Source organism: Salmo salar, chromosome ssa16, assembly GCF_905237065.1.
Source record: "Salmo salar chromosome ssa16, Ssal_v3.1, whole genome shotgun sequence".
Taxonomy (NCBI): Eukaryota; Metazoa; Chordata; class Actinopteri; order Salmoniformes; family Salmonidae; genus Salmo; species Salmo salar.
The window spans coordinates 80,070,240-80,096,885 of record NC_059457.1 but is presented as its reverse complement, the minus strand read 5'-3'; the positions used below and the strand labels follow the sequence as shown (position 1 = coordinate 80,096,885).

At 49.6% G+C, this 26,646-nt stretch overlaps 1 protein-coding gene across 10 annotated transcripts in view; it reads right to left on the bottom strand.

Moving 5' to 3' along the window:
* LOC106575459 (arf-GAP with GTPase, ANK repeat and PH domain-containing protein 1) overlaps window positions 1-26,646 on the bottom strand; it is a 295,680-nt gene that overhangs the window by 145,403 nt on the left and 123,631 nt on the right. For 6 of the 10 annotated variants that reach the window (XM_045698088.1, XM_045698089.1, XM_045698087.1 and 3 more), the window contains exons 2-7: window positions 18,050-18,108; window positions 17,701-17,788; window positions 12,528-12,542; window positions 5,923-6,008; window positions 2,836-2,977; window positions 2,366-2,500 (exon numbers count right to left, since the gene is read on the bottom strand). In XM_045698088.1, the coding sequence (XP_045554044.1) occupies window positions 2,366-2,500; window positions 2,836-2,977; window positions 5,923-6,008; window positions 12,528-12,542; window positions 17,701-17,788; window positions 18,050-18,108 (525 nt within the window). The remainder of the gene's footprint in view (window positions 1-2,365; window positions 2,501-2,835; window positions 2,978-5,922; window positions 6,009-12,527; window positions 12,543-17,700; window positions 17,789-18,049; window positions 18,109-26,646) is intronic. The other 4 variants (XM_045698090.1, XM_045698091.1, XM_045698086.1 and 1 more) reach the window with 1 other exon arrangement.

The window sequence follows — 26,646 nt, the reverse complement described above, 5'->3', positions numbered from 1 at the left end:
GCGAGAGAGACACACACAGAGCGAGAGAGACACACACAGAGCGAGAGAGACACACACAGAGCGAGAGAGACACACACAGAGCGAGAGAGACACACACACAGCGAGAGAGACACACACAGAGCGAGAGAGACACACACAGAGCGAGAGAGACACACACAGAGCGAGAGAGACACACACAGAGCGAGAGAGACACACACAGAGCGAGAGAGACACACACAGAGCGAGAGAGACACACAGAGAGAGAGAGAGAGACACACACAGAGAGAGAGAGACACACAGAGAGAGAGAGAGAGACACAGACACACAGAGAGAGAGACACACAGAGAGAGAGACACACAGAGAGAGAGACACACAGAGAGAGAGACACAGAGAGAGAGACACACAGAGAGAGACACACACAGAGAGAGACACACACAGAGAGAGACACACACAGAGAGAGACACACAGAGAGAGACACACAGAGAGAGACACACACAGAGAGAGACACACAGAGAGAGACACACACAGAGAGAGACACACACAGAGAGAGACACACACAGAGCGAGAGAGACACACACAGAGCGAGAGAGACACACACAGAGCGAGAGAGACACACACAGAGCGAGAGAGACACACACAGAGCGAGAGAGACACACAGAGAGAGAGAGAGACACAGACACACAGAGAGAGAGAGACACAGAGAGAGAGACACACAGAGAGAGACACACACAGAGAGAGACACACACAGAGAGAGACACACACAGAGAGAGACACACAGAGAGACACACACAGAGAGAGACACACAGAGAGAGACACACAGAGAGAGACACACAGAGAGAGAGACACACAGAGAGAGACACAGACAGAGAGAGACACAGACAGAGAGAGACACACACAGAGAGAGACACACACAGAGAGAGACACACACAGAGAGAGACACACACAGAGAGAGACACACACAGAGAGAGACACACACAGAGAGAGACACACACAGAGAGACACACACACAGAGAGACACACAGAGAGACACACACAGAGAGACACACACAGAGAGAGACACACACAGAGAGAGACACAGAGAGAGAGACACAGAGACACACACAGAGAGAGACGTGTCATTGTGGAGGATGATTTGGTGTATCGGGGGCTGGTGGTAATGAACCACTGATTGCATGCCATATATTTCACTAATTACAGCCTAGCTGGGCCCATGATGACACCCCAGCTTTATTAATGAGTTACAGCTTGGTGATTAATATAGGTGATATAGCAGAACAGCCTCAGGATTGACTCTTACTGGAGCAGGGCTCCTACCTGGTATTAACATGGGTGACCACACTATAGTAGTATAGTGAAGACTTCTAGAAGACGTCGCCTCCAACAAGCTGCTATAGACCATACAGGTCCATTCTGAACAGAGTCTAGCTAGACAACACTGTGGCTTCATGGAGCCGATCAGACGCTCTTATCCAGAGACTTACAGTAGTGAGTGCAGACCTTCTCATACTTTCTATGGAGACATGGACACTTTAATGAAGAGGGAATGAAAGATCAGCCATATTTCTCAGGGGCAAAGGGTGTCCAAGGTCAGCCATATTTCTTGATGGAAAAGGAAGTCCAAGAACAGCCATATAATATTTTGGAGTTAAAGGTCAGCCATATTTCTTGGTGGAAAGGAAGTCAAAGGTCAGCCATATTTCTTGGTGGAAAGGAAGTCAAAGGTCAGCCATATTTCTTGGTGGAAAGGAAGTCAAAGGTCAGCCATATTTCTTGAGCCATCCTCTCCCTCTCATTCCTCATGTGTTTAATGTATTTCTCCATCCTGGTTAAGATCATGTGACGTGGCCAGCGAATGGCTGGTGCTGCTGGACTGGGCGCCGTTGTCCATAAGAGGGACATTGTGACTCAGCCCGCTCCCCTCCCTGTATTATAAAATGGAATTGCGGTTCTGTTCAGCTAAATAGGGTCCATTTAATAGTTCATTGACAGATGATTACGACCAAGCAAACGGCCAGTCATCAGGGGGAATGTCACCTTGCTGTTTCCTGTCATGTCTTTATAAAGGAAGGAAGGAGCTTTGGCTGCACACTGTAGAGATGTATGAATTACAGGTAGTGGGTTCAGCTGACCAACTGTATTTTATGGCTGATAATTGCTACCCCAAATGAAACCAAATCCACAACCTGTGAGAAACATTTAACCTGCATAAACACATTCTAAAATGTCTATTCTCATAAGTCTGTCTCCCAACTTCCTGTATCTAAGTTGTGTTGAATGAATGGACATAGATGAATCCATGATCTACAGTTATTGTTGAGTTAGAACAGACAACTCAAAGGGTGAGTTATCTTAGTTTTCTATAACATCTCCGGTGGAGTAGTCTTACCGTCCTGGAAGACCCGTTCCACATTGAGGCCGTAGGTGGCACACGTCTCATAGTAGGTGCAGCGCTTCAGGTCGTTGGACAGCTTGCGTGCTCGCGTGTCATCGATGACCCGGGGATTGGCTGAGCTGATAGCGTCTGCAATCACAGAAATAGCCAATCATGTGGCGCCCTCTAGTGCTGACAGAGAGGAAGTGCATGTCTTATTGCAGTAATTCCAAACAGGCGTTAGGGGGCAGAGGCACTCCAAGGAAGGGACTTCAGATAGCTGGAGGAAAGATGCAACAAAGGGTATGGAACTATGGTGCAACCAAGTATTCTGTTCATGCACAGTGTGTGTGTGTCTCTGCGTGTGTGTGTGTGTGTGTGTGTGTGTGTGTGTGTGTGTGTGTCTCTGCGTGCCAGTGTGTGTGTGTGTGTGTGTGTGTGTGTGTGTGTGTGTGTGTGTGTGTGTGTGTGTGTGTTGCTCTCACCTTGCGTCCCCACCAGCACCAGAGGTACCTCAGCAGTGTTGCGGTAGTTAGCCATGCGGCTGTAGTAATGGTAGACTGTCTGGAAACTGATCTCATCCTCCAGACTGAACACAAATATCACTGCATCCACCCACAGGGAAAACTGGAGAGACAGAGGAAGAGAGAGGGGGGGGAAAGAGAGAGAGCGGGAGAGAGACAGAGGAAGAGAGAGGGGAAAGTGAGAGAGCGGGAGAGAGACAGAGGAAGAGAGAGGGGGGAAATGAGAGAGTGGGAGAGAGACAGAGGAAGAGAGAGGGGGAAAGAGAGAGAGCGGGAGAGAGACAGAGGAAGAGAGAGGGGAAAGTGAGAGAGCGGGAGAGAGACAGAGGAAGAGAGAGGGGGAAAGTGAGAAAGCGGGAGAGAGACAGAGGAAGAGAGAGGGGGAAAGCAGAGAGGCGGGAGAGAGACAGAGGAAGAGAGAGGGGGAAAGAGAGAGCGGGAGAGAGACAGAGGAAGAGAGGGGGAAGAGAGAGAAGCGGGAGAGAGAGAGGAAGAGAGAGGGGAAAGTGAGAGAGCGGGAGAGAGACAGAGGAAGAGAGAGGGGGAAAGAGAGAGCGAGAGAGAGACAGAGGAAGAGAGAGGGGGAAAGAGAGAGCGGGAGAGAGACAGAGGAAGAGAGAGGGGGGAAAGTGAGAGCGGGAGAGAGACAGAGGAAGAGAGAGGGGGAAGAGAGAGCGGGAGAGAGAGAGGAAGAGAGGGAGGGAAAGTGAGAGAGCGGGAGAGAGACAGAGGAAGAGAGAGGGGGAAAGCGGGAGAGAGACAGAGGAAGAGAGAGGGGGAAGAGAGAGAGCGAGAGAGACAGAGGAAGAGAGAGGGGAAAGGAGAGAGCGGGAGAGAGAGAGGGAAAGTGAGAGAGCGGGAGAGAGACAGAGGAAGAGAGAGGGGGAAGAGAGAGAGCGGAGAGAGAGAGGAAGAGAGAGGGGGGAAAGTGAGAGAGCGGGAGAGAGACAGAGGAAGAGAGAGGGGGAAAGTGAGAGAGCGAGAGAGAGAGAGGAAGAGAGAGGAGGGAAAGAAAGAGCGGGAGAGAGACAGAGGAAGAGAGAGGGGAAAGTGAGAGAGCGAGAGAGAGACAGAGGAAGAGAGAGGGGGAAAGAAAGAGCGGGAGAGAGAGAGGAAGAGAGAGGGGGGAAGTGAGAGCGGGAGAGAGACAGAGGAAGAGAGAGGGGGGAGAGAGAGAGAGAGAGAGAAGAGAGAGGGGGAAAGTGAGAGAGCGAGAGAGAGACAGAGGAAGAGAGAGGGGGAAAGAGAGAGAGCGGGAGAGAGACAGAGGAAGAGAGAGGGGGAAAGAGAGAGAGCGGGAGAGAGACAGAGGAAGAGAGAGGGGGGAAAGTGAGAAAGCGGGAGAGAGACAGAGGAAGAGAGGGGGGAAGAGAGAGAGCGGGAGAGAGAGAGGAAGAGAGAGGGGAAAGTGAGAGAGCGGGAGAGAGACAGAGGAAGAGAGAGGGGGGAAAGTGAGAGAGCGAGAGAGAGAGAGGAAGAGAGAGGAGGGAAAGAAAGAGCGGGAGAGAGACAGAGGAAGAGAGAGAGGGGAAAGTGAGAGAGCGAGAGAGAGACAGAGGAAGAGAGAGGGGGGAAAGAGAGAGAGCGGGAGAGAGACAGAGGAAGAGAGAGGGGGGAAAGTGAGAGAGCGGGAGAGAGACAGAGGAAGAGAGAGGGGGAAAGCGGGAGAGAGACAGAGGAAGAGAGAGGGGGAAGTGAGAGAGCGGGAGAGAGACAGAGGAAGAGAGAGGGGAAAGTGAGAGAGCGGGAGAGAGACAGAGGAAGAGAGAGGGGGAAAGGAGAGAGCGAGAGAGAGAGAGGAAGAGAGAGGGGGGAAAGAGAGAGCGGGAGAGAGACAGAGGAAGAGAGAGGGGGAAAGTGAGAGAGCGAGAGAGAGAGAGGAAGAGAGAGGAGGGAAAGAAAGAGCGGGAGAGAGACAGAGGAAGAGAGAGGGGAAAGTGAGAGAGCGAGAGAGAGACAGAGGAAGAGAGAGGGGGGAAAGAAAGAGCGGGAGAGAGAGAGGAAGAGAGAGGGGGGAAAGTGAGAGAGCGAGAGAGAGAGAGGAAGAGAGAGGAGGGAAAGAAAGAGCGGGAGAGAGACAGAGGAAGAGAGGGGGGGAAAGTGAGAGAGTGGGAGAGAGACAGAGGAAGAGAGAGGGGAAAGTGAGAGAGCGGGAGAGAGACAGAGGAAGAGAGGGGAAAGTGAGAGAGCAGGAGAACGAGAGAGAGGGGAATGAGGTGAGAAAGAGGAGAGCGAGAGAGAGGGGAATGAGGTGAGAAAGAGGAGAGCGAGAGAGAGGGGAATGAGGTGAGAAAGAGGAGAGCGAGAGAGAGGGGAATGAGGTGAGAAAGGGGAGAGCGAGAGAGGTTAAGGTTAAAGCTAGAACCCTTAGTTGCTGAATCTATTGCTACATCTAAATGAATTATGTATACCCATTGATTCTTGAAGAATATAACTTGCCTCATGAGCTTAGTTCAACTGTCGTAGCCCATCAGAAACCAAAATACAAGCTTGTTTTACGCCAATGTATGTAAACACACACTGTATAGCCTGAAAACCTGGTTAAAATGCTACATTTGATATGATATGGATGGTCAGTGCAGGTGTCCATAACCCTATGAACTAGAGAGTGGCAACATTTCTCAGCTTTTTACCAAAACAGGGGCGGGGCTATGCTTTGATATTGTTTCAAATAAGGATTGTCGCTTTAACACGGGTTAGTGGTTCAGACTGCATGTGTGGTTAGGTTAGAGAGCATCCGTTTCCAGGACCCAGACTAACACTGGTTCTGGATTAAAAAGGATGATCAACAGAGAATCTCCAATAAAGTGGAGTTTTACTCTCGCACTAAATCGGTTTAGTCTGTGTACAGGAAACCCACCCTGTCATCAACCCACAGATGATAGTGCCATGTTAATACAGCCATGTAGCCATGTTAATACAGCCATGTTAATACAGCCATGTTAATACAGCCATGTTAATACAGCCATGTTAATACAGCCATGTTAATACAGCCATGTTAATACAGCCATGTTAATACAGCCATGTTAATACAGCTGTAATCCCAACCTGAGCCTCTGGAGGGCCTCCTTCGTCTCTGATTAGCAATAGGTTGCTCTGTCCGTCCACCACTATCTCCTTCTTAAAACGGCCCCCTGCAGGAACAACACATAGGATGAGAGAGAGGAGAGGGACGAACATGGAGACGGATCAAATACTACATCAATAACCACAGTAGAACTAAAGTCACTTAGCTTTTAGTCCAATGTCACATTTCATCTGTTGATATCTCAGCAGGATAGCTATATAGAGTTAGACCAGCTAGAGTGAATTCAATTAACTGTTGATGATGTAATAAATGGCTAGTAAACATGATTTGATGAGGTTATGGTAGTGATAAGGAGACATGATCAATGGACACACACACACAGAAGATGTCAGCTGTCCAGGACTAGATGGTGATAATGACTACCCACAGGAGAATGAGAGGAATGCTGCTGTACAGGTAAACCACACACAGAGATGACATCTCTGTGTGTGTGTGTGTGTGTGTGTGTGTGTGTGTGTGTGTGTGTGTGTGTGTGTGTGTGTGTGTGTGTGTGTGTATGTGTATGTGTATGTGTGTGTATGTGTGTGTATGTGTGTGTATGTGTGTGTATGTGTGTGTATGTGTGTGTAACACATTCCAGCAGGTCATTCCTCAAAAAAACATGTTTTATCTGTGAGAACTGTTAGAATGACGTTCTCTCACAATATGACCTTCAATTGTCCTCCACCAACACCCTATTCTCTGGCCTAGATGCTCTTATGCTGACCTATGAACCTTGACCTCAGACGAAAAGGTCAGAGGGTATGGGCCGTGACCAAGGGGGGGGAGTGGTAAAGTACTTCCTGTCCCGGGGCTTAAGCAGCCTTGGAGAGCCAGCCTTGGGGAGTGTCATGTAGCTCAGTGGTTCCCAACCAGGGGTACTAAGACCTCTGGGGGTACTTGGCCTATCCACGGGGAGTACTTGGCCTATCCACGGGGAGTACTTGGCCTATCCACGGGGAGTACTTGGCCTATCCACGGGGAGTACTTGGCCTATCCACGGGGAGTACTTGGCCTATCCACGGGGAGTACTTGGCCTATCCACGGGGAGTACTTGGCCTATCCACGGGGAGGTACTTGGCCTATCCACGGGGAGTACTTGGCCTATCCACGGGGAGCACTTGGCCTATCCACGGGGAGCACTTGGCCTATCCACGGGGAGTACTTGGCCTATCCACGGGGGGGTACTTGGCCTATCCACGGGGAGCACTTGGCCTATCCACGGGGGGGGTACTTGGCCTATCCACGGGGAGTACTTGGCCTATCCACGGGGGGTACTTGGCCTATCCACGGGGAGCACTTGGCCTATCCACGGGGGGTACTTGGCCTATCCACGGGGGGGTACTTGGCCTATCCACGGGGGTACTTGGCCTATCCACGGGGAGTACTTGGCCTATCCACGGGGAGTACTTGGCCTATCCACGGGGAGTACTTGGCCTATCCACGGGGAGTACTTGGCCTATCCACGGGGAGTACTTGGCCTATCCACGGGGAGTACCTGAGAAGACCTACTGGTAAAATTCATAGGTTCTCTGGGCAGAGCAAAATTCAGTTGGTGGTACAGTAACCAAACAAGGATGGGAATCACTGGTGTAACATAGTGTCACGTAGCATAGCATTACTGACATCTAACTATCTGCCTGCACTGAGAGAGAGAGATGTAGGGAGAGAGAGACGAAGGGGGAGGGAGAGAGAGAGAGAGATGAAGGGGGAGAGAGAGAGAGATGAAGGGGGAGAGAGAGAGATGTAGGGAGAGAGAGAGATGTAGGGAGAGAGAGAGATGTAGGGAGAGAGAGAGATGTAGGGAGAGAGAGAGATGTAGGGAGAGAGAGAGATGTAGGGAGAGAGAGATGTGGAGGGAGAGAGAGAGATGTAGGGAGAGAGAGAGATGTGGAGAGGGAGAGAGAGATGTGGAGAGGGAGAGAGAGATGTAGGGAGAGAGAGAGATGTAGGGAGAGAGAGAGATGTAGGGAGAGAGAGAGATGTAGGGAGAGAGAGAGATGTAGGGAGAGAGAGAGATGTAGGGAGAGAGAGAGATGTAGGGAGAGAGAGAGATGTAGGGAGAGAGAGATGTAGGGAGAGAGAGATGTAGGGAGAGAGAGATGTAGGGAGAGAGAGATGTAGGGAGAGAGAGATGTAGGGAGAGAGAGATGTAGGGAGAGGGAGAGATGTAGGGAGAGAGAGATGTAGGGAGAGGGAGAGATGTAGGGAGAGAGATGTAGGGAGAGAGATGTAGGGAGAGGGAGAGATGTAGGGAGAGAGAGATGTAGGGAGAGAGAGAGATGTAGGGATAGGGAGAGATGTAGGGATAGGGAGAGATGAAGAGAGAGAGAGATGAAGAGAGAGAGAGATGACGAGAGAGAGAGAGAGATGAAGAGAAGGGGAGAGAGAGATGAAGAGAAGGGGAGAGAGAGATGAAGAGCGAGAGAGAGATGAAGAGAGAGAGAGAGATGAAGAGAGAGAGAGAGATGAAGAGAGAGAGAGATGAAGAGAGAGAGAGAACAACGAGGCCAGGTCCAGGACAGACTGAACACACTGTCAGAACGTGTCGCACACTGAGACCTAACCTTGGCCTCAGGACACACCATGTGGAGTCGTCATCATCATCATCATCATCGACCTTCTGCAAAACCCTGTCTGACTCCCTAGACCCACAGGGGGACAACAACACGGGGTTTAGTCCCTGGTTAAAGAGACTGGCCATCAGTCTAGCACCCCTTAAAGCAGAAACACCAACACACTTTAGAGTGGTCTGTCTCCTATAGCAAGACATTGCATCCCCAAGTTATAGGGAACTTAGTGTGTATGGCATGAAGCGCACTTTTACACACAAAATGATGTCTGAAAATAAAGTGATAATCAACCTGTCAACTTCCACACCGTTTAACTGTAAAAATACCCTCTAATATAGCTCAGGTCTGAAGTGTGTGAGCCGCTGCTAACCATATCTGTGGTGTTTGGGGGTTGGAATGTGAGCCGCTGCTAACCATATCTGTGGTGTTTGGGGGTTGGAATGAGAGCCGCTGCTAACCATATCTGTAGTGTTTCGGGGTTGGAATGAGAGCCGCTGCTAACCATATCTGTGGTGTTTGGGGGTTGGAATGTGAGCCGCTGCTAACCATATCTGTGGTGTTTGGGGGTTGGAATGAGAGCCGCTGCTAACCATATCTGTAGTGTTTGGGGGTTGGAATGTGAGCCGCTGCTAACCATATCTGTGGTGTTTGGGGGTTGGAATGTGAGCCGCTGCTAACCATATCTGTGGTGTTTGGGGGTTGGAATGTGAGCCGCTGCTAACCATATCTGTGGTGTTTGGGGGTTGGAATGTGAGCCGCTGCTAACCATATCTGTGGTGTTTGGGGGTTGGAATGAGAGCCGCTGCTAACCATATCTGTAGTGTTTGGGGGTTGGAATGAGAGCCGCTGCTAAGCATATCTGTGGTGTTTGGGGGTTGGAATGTGAGCCGCTGCTAACCATATCTGTGGTGTTTGGGGGTTGGAATGAGAGCCGCTGCTAACCATATCTGTGGTGTTTGGGGGTTGGAATGAGAGCCGCTGCTAACCATATCTGTGGTGTTTGGGGGTTGGAATGTGAGCCGCTGCTAACCATATCTGTGGTGTTTGGGGGTTGGAATGAGAGCCGCTGCTAACCATATCTGTGGTGTTTGGGGGTTGGAATGAGAGCCGCTGCTAACCATATCTGTGGTGTTTGGGGGTTGGAATGTGAGCCGCTGCTAACCATATCTGTGGTGTTTGGGGGTTGGAATGTGAGCCGCTGCTAACCATATCTGTGGTGTTTGGGGGTTGGAATGTGAGCCGCTGCTAACCATATCTGTAGTGTTTGGGGGTTGGAATGTGAGCCGCTGCTAACCATATCTGTAGTGTTTGGGGGTTGGAATGAGAGCCGCTGCTAACCATATCTGTAGTGTTTGGGGGTTGGAATGTGAGCCGCTGCTAACCATATCTGTGGTGTTTGGGGGTTGGAATGAGAGCCGCTGCTAACCATATCTGTAGTGTTTGGGGGTTGGAATGTGAGCCGCTGCTAACCATATCTGTGGTGTGTGGGGGTTGGAATGAGAGCCGCTGCTAACCATATCTGTAGTGTGTGGGGGTTGGAATGAGAGCCGCTGCTAACCATATCTGTGGTGTGTGGGGGTTGGAATGAGAGCCGCTGCTAACCATATCTGTAGTGTGTGGGGGTTGGAATGAGAGCCGCTGCTAACCATATCTGTGGTGTTTGGGGGTTGGAATGAGAGCCAGGCCAGGCAGGGAACCCCATAATGACATGGTTAACTGGCTGTTTGTGTGTGTGTGTGTGTGTGCGTGCGTGCGTGCGTGCGTGTGTGTCAGGGTAACAGGAAGAGGCTAGGCCATGGGTCAGCCAGCCAGCCAGCACCACACAGCAGCAGCTCTTCCCAAAGTATTTTTCCAGCTGCGGGGTTATGGAAGGAAGCCCACTCCAATCTGCTCAGGGGGAGATTGGCGGAGGGCTGGGTGGGGCATGGGGGAGGAAAGAGGCGGCGGGGGCACAGTCCTGTTATAGACTAAAGCATGGTGGGTATTTTGAGCGCTCTGGCGAGGGCCTCTTGAAGAGAGAGGGCCTCTCTGCTCTCCAAGCAGCTCCAAGTGGACTCCATCCATGCACAGGAAAAGTAAGAAAATGTGTATGGAAAATCCCTAATAATAAATATGCACCAAAATACACACACCCTCGTACTTGTATGCAGAGAAAATCCTCATTTTATATATATAAAAAATGTTTTATTTAACCTTTATTTAACTAGGCAGGTCAGTTAAGAACAAATTCTTATTTTCAATGACGGCCTAGGAACAGTGGGTTAACTGCCTTGTTCAGGGGCAGAACGACAGATTTTTTACCTTGTCAGCTCGGGGATTTGATCTCGCAACCTTTCAGTTACTAGTCCAACGCTCTAACCACTAGGCTACCTGCTGGTTACTAGTCCAACACTCTAACCACTAGGCTACCTGCTGGTTACTAGTCCAACGCTCTAACCACTAGGCTACCTGCTGGTTACTAGTCCGACGCTCTAACCACTAGGCTACCTGCTGGTTACTAGTCCAACGCTCTAACCACTAGGCTACCTGCTGGTTACTAGTCCAACGCTCTAACCACTAGGCTACCTGCTGGTTACTAGTCCAACGCTCTAACCACTAGGCTACCTGCTGGTTACTAGTCCAACGCTCTAACCACTAGGCTACCTGCTGGTTACTAGTCCAACACTCTAACCACTAGGCTACCTGCTGGTTACTAGTCCAACGCTCTAACCACTAGGCTACCTGCTGGTTACTAGTCCAACGCTCTAACCACTAGGCTACCTGCTGGTTACTAGTCCAACGCTCTAACCACTAGGCTACCTGCTGGTTACTAGTCCAACGCTCTAACCACTAGGCTACCTGCTGGTTACTAGTCCAACGCTCTAACCACTAGGCCACCTGCTGGTTACTAGTCCAACGCTCTAACCACTAGGCTACCTGCTGGTTACTAGTCCAACGCTCTAACCCCTAGGCTACCTGCTGGTTACTAGTCCAACGCTCTAACCACTAGGCTACCTGCTGGTTACTAGTCCAACGCTCTAACCACTACGCTACCTGCTGGTTACTAGTCCAACGCTCTAACCACTAGGCTACCTGCTGGTTACTAGTCCAACACTCTAACCACTAGGCTACCTGCTGGCTACTAGTCCAACGCTCTAACCCCTAGGCTACCTGCTGGTTACTAGTCCAACGCTCTAACCACTAGGCTACCTGCTGGTTACTAGTCCAACGCTCTAACCACTAGGATACCTGCTGGTTACTAGTCCAACGCTCTAACCACTAGGATACCTGCTGGTTACTAGTCCAACGCTCTAACCACTAGGCTACCTGCTGGTTACTAGTCCAACGCTCTAACCACTAGGCTACCTGCTGGTTACTAGTCCAACGCTCTAACCACTAGGATACCTGCTGGTTACTAGTCCAACGCTCTAACCACTAGGCTACCTGGCGCCCCATTGGAGGTAGTGTGCTGTGTTGTTGTGTTTTCTGTTGTATTAAAGTATCAGTCCCCTCGGTGCAGCTCTGTGGCTGGGCTCTCTGCTGAGTCAGCTGCTCAGTGTGTGTGTGTGTGTGTGTGTGTGTGTGTGTGTGTGTGTGTGTGTGTGTGTGTGTGTGTGTGTGTGTGTGTGTGTGTGTGTGTGTGTGTGTGTGTGTGTGTACATATAGAGAAGGGGTGAGTTGTGGCTCCACAAATTAAACAGACAGAGTGAAAAGGAGAGGGTTAGCTACGTGAAGCAACAAGCTAAATGTTAGCACAGCAGCAACTTGATCAGGTTCATCATCTAGCTGCTCGCTTGACTGTCACACTAGATTGTCCAAGTGGGAGTTACCTGGCTTGTGGCCATTCAGAGTAGCACTTTAGCTACAGAATGCATTGTTGTGGTGATATCTGGAATGATTATGGGCAACCTGACCTATTATCAAGCTGCTACTGTGAAATGATAAGGCCCTAGAGCAGAGAGGAAAACATTCCACAAGGGCCACAGACACACAGAGACAGACAGACACACAGAATGAGACAAGAGGATAGTTACCTGCATCCACGTCAGCTAGTTACAAATGCAGCCAAGAAAAAAGACAGGAAATAAAAGCTAATCCAAGGTGCAGGCGAGTTATATTCTCAGTTCAAATTAAACACACACACAGAGACAGACAGAGGGACACACAGAGGGACAGACAGAGGGACAGACAGAGAGACAGACAGAGGGACAGACAGAGAGACAGACAGAGGGACAGACAGAGAGACAGACAGAGGGACAGACAGAGAGACAGACAGAGGGACAGACAGAGGGACAGACAGAGGGACAGACAGAGGGACAGACAGAGGGACACACAGAGACAGACAGAGGGACAGACAGAGGGACAGACAGAGGGACAGACAGAGGGACAGACAGAGAGACAGACAGAGAGACAGACAGAGAGACAGACAGAGGGACAGACAGAGGGACAGACAGAGGGACAGACAGAGGGACAGACAGAGGGACAGACAGAGGGACAGACAGAGGGACAGACAGAGGGACAGACAGAGGGACAGACAGAGGGACAGACAGAGGGACAGACAGAGGGACAGACAGAGGGACAGACAGAGGGACAGACAGAGGGACAGACAGAGGGACAGACAGAGAGACAGACAGAGGGACAGACAGAGGGACAGACAGAGAGACAGACAGAGGGACAGACAGAGGGACAGACAGAGGGACAGACAGAGAGAGAGACAGAGAGACAGACAGAGAGACAGACAGAGAGACAGACAGAGGGACAGACAGAGGGAGAGACAGAGGGACAGACAGAGAGACAGACAGAGGGACAGACAGAGAGAGAGAATACAGAGACACTGCATAGATTCACCCTAGGTCAGAGAGGCTAGAGAGAAGACCAAGCATCGCAGGTTGAGTGTACAGCCTAGAGCTGTGAGAGGAGAGGGGGTAGGGAGAGTACAGTGGGGTTTTCACATCATCCCTGGTCAGTCAGTGGGTGGTAGAAGAGCACAGATCCTAGTAGCTGTGGAGGCAAGCTTCCTAAAAACTCTTAACACGACGACGCTGTCTGTCACATGACCTACCATAACCTCACACACAACTATCCTGCTTTACGCTATCTACACTGGGCCCTTACGTTGTGTTAACATGGCAGCCAGCACGTTGCGGTGACGTTGTGAGAGCGTTGTGAAAAGAGCCAGGTGTGTTTGGGTTGGTGTATTATAACCTATCATAATGTGTCCATTCATACGCTGTGTGTCTGAGAGGACCTGGGAGAGACCACCACAGCAGTCAGTACTAGCTGCCATTCCCTCTGCAGACTCCAGTCTACACACTAAGAATAGGCCTGGTTAGCGGCTCTGCAGCTGTGTGGTTAGGTGGTTACTAGGCTAGGCCGTAGGAGCAACTACAGCAGCCTACAACTCAATCAATTACCAGGAGAACTGGGGACCGTCTTGGGAGCATCCATTTTTAGATAGGTGGTTAAGACAGTGTGTGTGATCAAGCAGGGATTTTCTATTTTTGTTAGGCCATTGGTCATGCGACAATTATATCAAAGAGACAGAGTTCTTTTGGGTGGAAACACTTCCTAGATGGGCGGCGGTGCCAAGAATTTGCCTGGATCAAAGACCTAAGGCTTGTCGTTTTAGCTTCGCTAAAACACATTATTCTGCCTTCAAATGCTGGATTATGTTTCTCTTGGCAGCTAACTGTTATAATCAAGAGGCAAAGAAGCGAAAAACACCCGTTGAGTTGTTGACATTTTTCTTTTTGGATATTCCTGAGCCTGCCACTGGCATGCACAGACTCAAGCCAGCAGCTAGGAAGAGTGACTGACAGACAAATACATTGGGGGACTCAGATCATCCGACAGTTTTACTCTTGCATTTAAACGTTGAACCTTCCAGTAGGTGTCTGAATATTCACTGGGCTGTCCCACTATAGGACTATCTAAGCCCATCTATAGGGCGGCAGGTAGCCTAGCAGTTAAAACCATTGGGCCAGTAACCGAAACGGTGCGGTTTCAAATCCCTGAGCCGACTAGTTTTCAAAAATATGTCAATATGCCCTTGAGCAAGACACTTAAAGGAACAATTGGGGTTAAGTCTCTCTGGATAAGAGCGACTGCTAAATGACTAAAATGCCAAATGTACATTTATGAGGCAACGTTTTCTACACAGACTCATAGGAACATGACTGTTAGTGCTGAAATATTAACATGCTTAGGTCTCTGAAAGTAGAGCGTAGAGAGGGCTCCCATATCTGGGTGAGCAGAGCTGGCAGGGTGCCTCCTCTTAGCTTCAATAATGGATGCAGAGTATGGCTGTTTGTCTCCTCAGGGCCTGGACTGTACTGATGATGCTAACACGCTAACGCTACATGAAGGGCTGCATCGCAATAGTGTCTGGTGACTTCCTCTCCTAATCTCCTTTCCTTCATCTGCATTGATATGAAGCCACAGGAAAGCTGAAAGCAATACGACAGTTGAGTGATGACTACCATGTATCTGACTGGTACCTGTCCACTTCTTTCAGACTACTGCAGCTGAACACGGGAAGAGGAGATCATTAAAGGAGGACACTGGACTATTGAGACGCAGCCTGGAGTGGAGGAGAGGACACTGGACTATTGAGAGACAGCCTGGAGTGGAGGAGAGGACACTGGACTATTGAGAGACAGCCTGGAGTGGAGGAGAGGAGAGGTAACAGGGAGAGAAGCTCCAGGAATAACATACTGCTCTCTCCAGCTCCTTGTAGTTGGGTTAAGCAGGCGGTGTAGTTAAGCGTGAGCACGGCACCCTGGTTAATTTGTCAACCTGTCTGGGCTAGGGGGCAGTATTTCCACGGCCGGATAAAAAAAACGTACCCGATTTAAACTGGTTACTACTCTTTCCCAGAAACGAGAATATGCATATTATTAGTAGATTTGGATAGAAAACTGTTTGAATGGTGTCTGAGTATAACAGAACTCATATGGCAGGCCAAAACCTGAGAAAATTCCAAGCAGGAAGTGGCCTGTCTGACAATTTGTAGTTCTTTCTATTCCCTTTCGAAACTACAGTATCTCTGGGGTTACGTTGCACTTTCTAAGGCTTCCATTGGCTCTCTAAAGCCTTCAGAAAGCTGATTGAGGCGTCTCCTGTCTCTGGGCAGAGTATGGTAGCTCAGTTTGTCAGTGGTCTGCCTGGTGAAAAAGAGATTGGAGATGCGCGGTCCGGCGACCATGCTGTTTTTCCTTTTCCTCTTTGAATGAATACACTATTGTCCGGTTGGAATATTATCACTATTTTACGAGAAAAATACCATAAAAATTGATTTTAAACAGCGTTTGACATGCTTATAAGTACGGTAAAGGAACATTTAGAATTTTTTTGTCTTGAAATGTGCTCGCGCGTTACCCTTTGGATAGTGACCTGAACGCACGAACAAAACGGAGGTATTTGGACATAACTTTGGATTATTTGGAACAAAAACAACATTTCTTGTGGAAGTAGCAGTCCTGGTAGTGCATTCTGACGAAGATCAGCAAAGGTAAAACTATTTTTCTAATAGTAATTCTGAGTTTAGTGAGCCCCGAAGTTGGCGGGTGTCAAAATAGCTAGCCGTGATGGCTGAGCTATGTACTCAGAATACTGCAAAATGTGCTTTCGCCGAAAAGCTATTTTAAAATCTGACATAGCGATTGCATAAAGGAGTTCTGTATCTATAATTCTTAAAATAATTGTTATGTATTTTGTCAACGTTTATGGTGAGTAATTTAGTAAATTCACTGGAAGTTTTGGGTGGGAATGCATGTTCTGAACATCACATGCCAATGTAAAAAGCTGTTTTTGGATATAAATATGAACTTGATTGAACAAAACATGCATGTATTGTATAACATAATGTCCTAGGAAAAATTGAAATTATTGCATTTTTGAGATTTTGTATTTCGCGCCACGCTCTTCCACTGGCTGTTGAATAGAGTGGGACGGTGACGTGCCACCTTGCCCATAGAGGTTAAGGCTTCTAGGAAGCTTTTTCCTAACCAACCACACTGCTATCGACTGACAGACATGGGCTGTATCTGAAATGGCACCCTATTCCCTATATAGTGCCCTACTACAAAGTAGTGAAAAGGGTGCCATTTCAGAGTCATCCACTGACAGGCACAGACTGGTACGTACAGACACACACTGGTACGTACAGACGCACACTGGTACGTACAGACGCACACTGGTACGCACAGACAGACGCACACTGGCACGTACAGACGCACACTGGTACGTACAGACAGACGCACACTGGCACGTACAGACGCACACTGGTACGTACAGACGCACACTGGTACGTACAGACGCACACTGGCACGTACAGACGCACACTGGCACGTACAGACGCACACTGGCACAGACAGACGCACACTGGCACAGACAGACGCACACTGGTACAGACAGACACACACTGGTACAGACAGACACACACTGGTACAGACGCACACTGGTACAGACAGACGCACACTGGCACAGACAGACGCACACTGGCACAGACAGACGCACACTGGCACGTACAGACGCACACTGGTACGTACAGACGCACACTGGTACGTACAGACGCACACTGGTACGTACAGACGCACACTGGTACGTACAGACGCACACTGGCACAGACAGACGCACACTGGCACAGACAGACACACACTGGTACAGACAGACACACACTGGTACAGACAGACACACACTGGTACAGACAGACGCACACTGGTACAGACAGACGCACACTGGTACAGACAGACGCACACTGGCACAGACAGACGCACACTGGCACAGACAGACAGACGCACACTGGCACAGACAGACGCACACTGGCACAGACAGACGCACACTGGCACAGACAGACGCACACTGGCACAGACAGACGCACACTGGCACAGACAGACGCACACTGGCACAGACAGACGCACACTGGCACAGACAGACGCACACTGGCACAGACAGACGCACACTGGCACAGACAGACGCACACTGGCACAGACAGACGCACACTGGCACAGACAGACGCACACTGGCACAGACAGACGCACACTGGCACAGACAGACGCACACTGGCACAGACAGACGCACACTGGCACAGACAGACGCACACTGGCACAGACAGACACACACTGGCACAGACAGACACACACGGGTACAGACACACACGGGTACAGACAGAGACCTGGTGAGCAGTAGAGAGCACCCTGGACTTACCTTCTGGAGATTCCTCCTGGACGTATGTTCCTGTCAGGTACCTGTGGACCAGTGCAGACTTCCCACTGGCCAGGTTACCCACAATGCCCTGGGGGAGGAAGAAGAACAGGGAAGTGAGGTTGTTTCCTGGTTTTGCATATCTTCTACATTGGCTTGTAATAATCAGGATGGTTGTGCTGCAGTGGATAAAGCTGAGAAGAGCTTCAGAAGAAGACTGCCTCAGATGCATACATGAATATTGAGGAAGGCAATTATATTCTGTTTCAAGTTTTGACCTCATTCCTGGTCTGTGTACATGTACGTCCAGGAGAAGACTCATTGGAGTGTTAGTATCCAATTTCAGACTCACCACTTTGAGTTCTGGTACTGATCGGCTCAGAGTCCACTCCTGGCTGTTCACAAAGGCGTCTGCAACAAAGAGAGAGGCCTGTCAATCAACAGTACACACACGACCCAGATAACATCAGAGGTCTGACAAGCTGTAATATCTATGTCCTCCAGACGTCACGACAACAAGGGTTCCAATCTGTTCCTGCTCAGTAGTCACCCACTAACAGGGAGGAAAGAGCTGGATAAACGAGAAGAAAGGGGGGGTGAGGAGACGAGGAGAGACTTCGGGGAGGATAGGAGCGTATCATTAAAGATGACAGCTGAGTGACAGCTAGGATCGCTGCATCCTCTCAGAGATACTTCCTGTCTGGTCTGAATGGATGTCTTCAGTAGACCATATCAGCTGTACATACGCACTGAACAGCAAGTCAACAAGACCGACGATACACTACACTGAACAACTACTATACCAGCTGAACAAATCCTGAAGAATGCTGCCCATAGTAGGTGTGTGTGGTATTGGCTATCATACAACTGGCTAGTTGTGATGGTCTGCATGGCTAGCTAGGTGTAACATCTCCCTGGCTGTGAGGCTACTGGCTAGGTGTAACATCTCCCTGGCTGTGAGGCTACTGGCTAGGTGTAACATCTCCCTGGCTGTGAGGCTACTGGCTAGGTGTACTATCTCCCTGGCTGTGAGGCTACCGGCTAGGTGTAACATCTCCCTGGCTGTGAGGCTACTGGCTAGGTGTAACATCTCCCTGGCTGTGAGGCTACTGGCTAGGTGTAACATCTCCCTGGCTGTGAGGCTACTGGCTAGGTGTAACATCTCCCTGGCTGTGAGGCTACTGGCTAGGTGTAATATCTCCCTGGCTGTGAGGCTACTGGCTAGGTGTAACATCTCCCTGGCTGTGAGGCTACTGGCTAGGTGTAACATCTCCCTGGCTGTGAGGCTACTGGCTAGGTGTAACATCTCCCTGGCTGTGAGGCTACTGGCTAGGTGTAACATCTCCCTGGCTGTGAGGCTACTGGCTAGGTGTAACATCTCCCTGGCTGTGAGGCTACTGGCTAGGTGTACTATCTCCCTGGCTGTGAGGCTACTGGCTAGGTGTAACATCTCCCTGGCTGTGAGGCTACTGGCTAGGTGTAACATCTCCCTGGCTGTGAGGCTACCGGCTAGGTGTAACATCTCCCTGGCTGTGAGGCTACCGGCTAGGTGTAATATCTCCCTGGCTGTGAGGCTACCGGCTAGGTGTAATATCTCCCTGGCTGTGAGGCTACCGGCTAGGTGTAATATCTCCCTGGCTGTGAGGCTACTGGCTAAGTGTAACATCTCCCTGGCTGTGAGGCTACTGGCTAGGTGTAACATCTCCCTGGCTGTGAGGCTACTGGCTAGGTGTAATATCTCCCTGGCTGTGAGGCTACTGGCTAGGTGTAATATCTCCCTGGCTGTGAGGCTACTGGCTAGGTGTAATATCTCCCTGGCTGTGAAGCTACTGGCTAGGTGTAACAGCTCCCTGGCTGTGAGGCTACTGGCTAGGTGTAACATCTCCCTGGCTGTGAGGCTACTGGCTAGGTGTAATATCTCCCTGGCTGTGAGGCTACTGGCTAGGTGTAATATCTCCCTGGCTGTGACGCTACTGGCTAGGTGTAATATCTCCCTGGCTGTGAAGCTACTGGCTAGGTGTAATATCTCCCTGGCTGTGAGGCTACTGGCTAGGTGTAATATCTCCCTGGCTGTGACGCTACTGGCTAGGTGTAATATCTCCCTGGCTGTGAGGCTACTGGCTAGGTGTAATATCTCCCTGGCTTTGAGGCTACTGGCTAGGTGTAATATCTCCCTGGCTGTGAAGCCCATTAGCCTGACTGGTCCCAGGTCTTATTATCCATCAGAGGCCCAGCATGGCTGCCAAACAAAAGCAGCAGGCCCGCGGTGGAGCTGGTCACACTCTTAATATTTAATATCACACCAGCTGCTCTGCGACTGGCTCTATTGGAGCCACTGAGCTCCATCTTGGCTCACTGTTGTGGCGCTGGCAGGGCCATTCTCTGGCAGCACACGGTTAATGCCAGAATGGATCTTTCAGGAGGAACCAGGCTAACCAAAGCACTAATCAGAGGGGATGTGGGCGTGGCTTAGATCCATAGAGGTGATATGGTTGGGGTGGAGCTAGAGTCATTATATACACAAAGCATTCTGATGCCAACTGTCCTTATGTCATACCTGTTTCCTTGTCTGTTATTAAGGCTAGTGGACTAACAGGAGACGTGGCCTCTACTCTGCTCTGATCCACTCTGCTCTGATCCACTCTGCTCTGATCCACTCTGCTCTGATCCACTCTGCTCTGATCCACTCTGCTCCGTTCTGTAGGTCCTGTGTACATTCCTCCACTTCACCCTCAGCTGTTTATGAGACAGATAAGACCTGGCAGGCTAGATGGAAGGTTAAGTGAGGTCAGTATGTGGGACAGTTTATTTAACTGGAGGTTACATCAGCGCGAGGAGGTTGAGTTGAGAGACTGTAATGTGAATGTGTGGTTTGGAATTGCATCTGTTTACTTGAATGTAATAATGGGTGGTGCATGTGCGAGTGACTGCTGAATGAGCGTGGGTGAAACAGTGTACTGTCGTCTATAACTGCAGTGTGCTGTGTACAGTGTGTGTGTGTGTGTGTGTGTGTGTGTGTGTGTGTGTGTGTGTGTGTGTGTGTGTGTGTAGTAATGCGTGGGGGAAATAAACTGTCATCCCTCTGCCACTCCAATCACTCCCCTCATTTCCCATGACCTCCTCTCCTCCTCCTCCTAGCCTCTCCTCCTCGCTGGTTGTTACAGCAGATACTGTAGAACACTCAACACAGCACACACACCTAACTAGTAACGGTCACACACACAAATCACTGCTGGTTGGTCTGTGTGTGTGGTGAGTTTTATCATCCAGTCAATCTCACCACAGTGTTACCCTGGAGGGAGCTGACCTCACACATATAATACCAGGTCATTCTAGAAAAGGACTGTCCATGCTGGTTAGAATCCCACACAACACAGTGCTGTTCTAACAGAAGGCCATTTAGCAGATACTAGAGACTTATCCAAAGAGACTTATCCAAAGAGACTTAGTCCAAAGAGACTTAGTCCAAAGAGACTTAGTCCAAAGAGACTTAGTCCAAAGAGACTTAGTCCAAAGAGACTTAGTCCAAAGAGACTTAGTCCAAAGAGACTTAGTCCAAAGAGACTTATCCAAAGAGACTTAGTCCAAAGAGACTTAGTCCAAAGAGACTTATCCAAAGAGACTTAGTCCAAAGAGACTTATCCAAAGAGACTTAGTCCAAAGAGACTTAGTCCAAAGAGACTTAGTCCAAAGAGACTTAGTGCAAAGAGACTTAGTGCAAAGACAGTCATGCGTACATACATTTTCACGTATGGGTGGCCTCAGCGGGAAACGAACCCATGACCCTTGGCATTGCAGGCGTCATGCTCTACCAACTGAGCCACACACACCATTCAGCCCTTCCCTTTATCCAGACACCCCAGTGTGTTATCTGCTGGGGTAAGTAGGTCACAGGCCCCACCACCAGACAGGACTGAGGACCACAAACATCCCTGTTCCATTTAGGTCTCCATTTGGACCAGTGTTAGCTTTACTAAATCATCAAGGACGATCTGTGTCAGGTAGACACTACACTACAGGCAGACGCTACACTACACTACAGGCAGACACTACCCTACAGGCAGACGCTACACTACACTACAGGCAGACGCTACACTACACTACAGGTAGACGCTACACTACACTACAGGCAGACGCTACACTACACTACAGGCAGACACTACCCTACAGGTAGACGCTACACTACACTACAGGCAGACGCTACACTACACTACAGGCAGACGCTACACTACACTACAGGCAGACACTACACTACACTACAGGTAGACACTACACTACACTACAGGTAGACATTACACTACACTACAGGCAGACGCTACACTACACTACAGGCAGACGCTACACTACACTACAGGCAGACATTACACTACACTACAGGTAGACGCTACACTACAGGCAGACGCTACACTACACTACAGGCAGACGCTACACTACACTACAGGCAGACGCTACACTACACTACAGGCAGACGCTACACTACACTACAGGCAGACGCTACACTACACTACAGGCAGACGCTACACTACACTACACTACAGGTATACGCTACACTACACTACAGGTAGACGCTACACTACACTACAGGTAGACGCTACACTACAGGTAGACGCTACACTACAGGTAGACGCTACACTACACTACAGGCAGACGCTACACTACAGGTAGACGCTACACTACACTACAGGCAGACGCTACACTACACTACAGGTATACACTACACTACAGGTAGACACTACACTACACTACAGGTAGACGCTACACTACACTACAGGTAGACGCTACACTACAGGTAGACGCTACACTACAGGTAGACGCTACACTACAGGTAGACGCTACACTACAGGTAGACGCTACACTACACTACAGGCAGACGCTACACTACAGGTAGACGCTACACTACACTACAGGCAGACGCTACACTACACTACAGGTAGACGCTACACTACACTACAGGTAGACGCTACACTACACTACAGGTAGACACTACACTACAGGCAGACGTTACACTACACTACAGGCAGACGCTACACTACACTACAGGTAGACGCTACACTACAGGCAGACGCTACACTACACTACAGGCAGACGCTACACTACACTACAGGCAGACGCTACGCTACACTACAGGCAGACGCTACGCTACACTACAGGCAGACGCTACGCTACACTACAGGCAGACGCTACGCTACACTACAGGCAGACGCTACGCTACACTACAGGCAGACACTACACGACAGGCAGACACTACCCTGCACTACACTACATTAAAGGCAGACACTACACTACAGGCAGACACTACACTATACTAAAGGCAGACACTACACTACAGGCAGACACTACACTACACTACAGGCAGACACTACACCACAGGCAGACACTACACCACAGGCAGACACTACACTACACTACAGGCAGACACTACACTACAGGCAGACAGACATGACGCTACAGGCAGACAGACACTACAGTACAGACAGTCACTACATTACAGTACAGACAGTCACTACAGTACAGACAGTCACTACACTACAGTACAGACAGTCACTACACTACAGTACAGACAGTCACTACAGGCAGACAGTCACTACACTAGACAGACACTACAGTACAGACAGACACTACAGTACAGACAGACACTACACTACAGGCAGACGCTACACTACACTACAGGCAGACGCTACACTACACTACAGGCAGACGCTACGCTACACTACAGGCAGACGCTACGCTACACTACAGGCAGACGCTACGCTACACTACAGGCAGACGCTACGCTACACTACAGGCAGACGCTACGCTACACTACAGGCAGACACTACACGACAGGCAGACACTACCCTGCACTACACTACATTAAAGGCAGACACTACACTACAGGCAGACACTACACTACACTACAGGCAGACACTACACCACAGGCAGACACTACACCACAGGCAGACACTACACTACACTACAGGCAGACACTACACTACAGGCAGACAGACATGACGCTACAGGCAGACAGACACTACAGTACAGACAGTCACTACATTACAGTACAGACAGTCACTACAGTACAGACAGTCACTACACTACAGTACAGACAGTCACTACACTACAGTACAGACAGTCACTACAGGCAGACAGTCACTACACTAGACAGACACTACAGTACAGACAGACACTACACTACAGGCAGACGCTACACTACACTACAGGCAGACGCTACACTACACTACAGGCAGACGCTACACTACACTACAGGCAGACGCTACGCTACACTACAGGCAGACGCTACGCTACACTACAGGCAGACGCTACGCTACACTACAGGCAGACGCTACGCTACACTACAGGCAGACGCTACACTACAGGCAGACACTACCCTGCACTACATTAAAGGCAGACACTACACTACAGGCAGACACTACACTATACTAAAGGCAGACACTACACTACAGGCAGACACTACACTACACTACAGGCAGACACTACACCACAGGCAGACACTACACCACAGGCAGACACTACACTACACTACACTACAGGCAGACACTACACTACAGGCAGACAGACATGACGCTACAGGCAGACAGACACTACAGTACAGACAGTCACTACATTACAGTACAGACAGTCACTACAGTACAGACAGTCACTACACTACAGTACAGACAGTCACTACAGGCAGACAGTCACTACACTAGACAGACAATACAGTACAGACAGACACTACAGTACAGACAGACACTACACTACAGGCAGACACTACACTACAGGCAGACACTACACTACAGGCAGACACTACACTACAGGCAGACACTACACTACAGGCAGACAGACAGACACGACGCTACAGGCAGACAGTCACTACACTACAGGCAGACACTACAGTACAGACAGTCACTACACTACAGTACAGACAGTCACTACACTACAGGCAGACAGTCACTACAGGCAGACACTACAGTACAGACAGTCACTACAGGCAGACAGTCACTACACTAGACAGACACTACACCAGACAGACACTACAGTACAGACAGTCACTACAGTACAGACAGTCACTACAGTACAGACAGTCACTACACTACAGGCAGACACTACACTACAGGCAGACACTACAGTACAGACAGTCACTACACTACAGGCAGACAGTCACTACAGACAGTCACTACACTACAGGCAGACAGTCACTACACTACAGGCAGACACTACACTAGACAGTCACTACACTACAGACAGACAGTCACTACACTAGACAGACACTACAGTACAGGCAGACAGTCACTACACAGACACTACAGTACAGACAGACACTACACTACAGTACAGACAGACACTACAGTACAGACAGACACTACACTAAAGACACCATACACTCTTTATTAATGCCTTGAGTAACAAACAGGTGTTTTCACAGACGTGTTTATGGGAAGGCTGTGGACCATGTTTTCAGACGTTATCCCAACCCATGGTATTCCACCACAGTCTAGTCCAGTCTCCCTCTCCACATCACTAGTGTCTGAGGACAGCAGGTGTCACGTCTGAGGACATTTTACAGCCGTCTCAGACGTTGAGCTGTGTAGCACCACTTCAGAACATGTTCATGACTTGATTTACTGCATCAATTTAGTGGACCACAAAATACTTGTCAAAGCATCTGAATGGTCCTAGAGTTGAGAAAACACTGGGATAGATAACACATGATGACAACATAACACATCTTCCACTTCCCAACCGCCCCTCCTCCTCCTCCTCCTCTCTGATGTGTTAAACATCTAAATAAGTCAGTGTCCCCCTCCTAACCCCGCCTCTGTCTGACGGTCTATTGGGATTGGTCAGACACCAGCGGGACTGGAAAGAATCCAGTAAGAGGGGTCCCTATTGGCCGACTGGTACACAGGGGTGTATTGTTGCCGTGGTAGCCCGGTCTGTAGTTATGGGACCTAGCTGGCTGGCTGTGTGGAGGATCACAAATGTCCGCCTGTGTTCTGTTCACCTCTCGCTGACAGACAGGATGTTGTTATAGCTGCATCCTGTTTTCAGAGCTGGGGGACCGACCAACACTGCTCCAGTTCCCCGGTGGCTCCCAGTAAATGACTGGCTAATAGCCACTTGACTAACAAGCTACATGACTGACTAGCCCTGTATGCCATCATGCTACACTGGTACAGAGCATTAGCCATGGGTACTTACACCGACTACCTAGCTATCCCATCTTAGCGTTCCATTCACTAACTACCCCCTTCACTGACCTGCAACAAGAAGGGAGCTCACCTGGGAAATGCCTCCAGGGTCAATGCTATTAACATTATGTTGATTTGGTGGGTCAGCAGAAAATGAAGAGAGCATTCCCAGCCCCACAATGTGTGTGAACCCCTGGGCTACAGAAGTCCACCTGCACCGTATCAATCCACCAACCAAGATCAACCACCACGCACACAGTGTCTGGCTGCCAGCGTTCGTCCCTTCACTCTGTCACCATACACACACCAGCTGTATGCCATACTTCCTGTTGGCTCTCACTGGTGCGTGTTCCACAGTCCACACACACACACACACACACACACACACACACACACACACACACACACACACAGGTTGGGAACTTGCCACTCAGCACTCTGTGTTAATGAGTCATTAACATAAAACAAATGTTGACTCAGGCTGCTGCCAGAAGAAAGCAAGGAATCCAATGTATCCATCCTAGATTTATTACAGTATGGCTCTTTTAGTGTCACACACACACACACACACACACACACACACACACACACCAGGGATTCTGTAGGGAAAATGTCCTTCTTACCAACGGTCTTCTTACCAAATTCTGATGTGTACTTTGAAGATGTTAGAATAACTGTCCAGGCTTACTTTTCCTCAGCCAACAACACGAGTAACGAACAGCAAATCACTAGCCTGTCAATCTACTATCCCCCATAGTAGAACAGTTGACCTATTCTA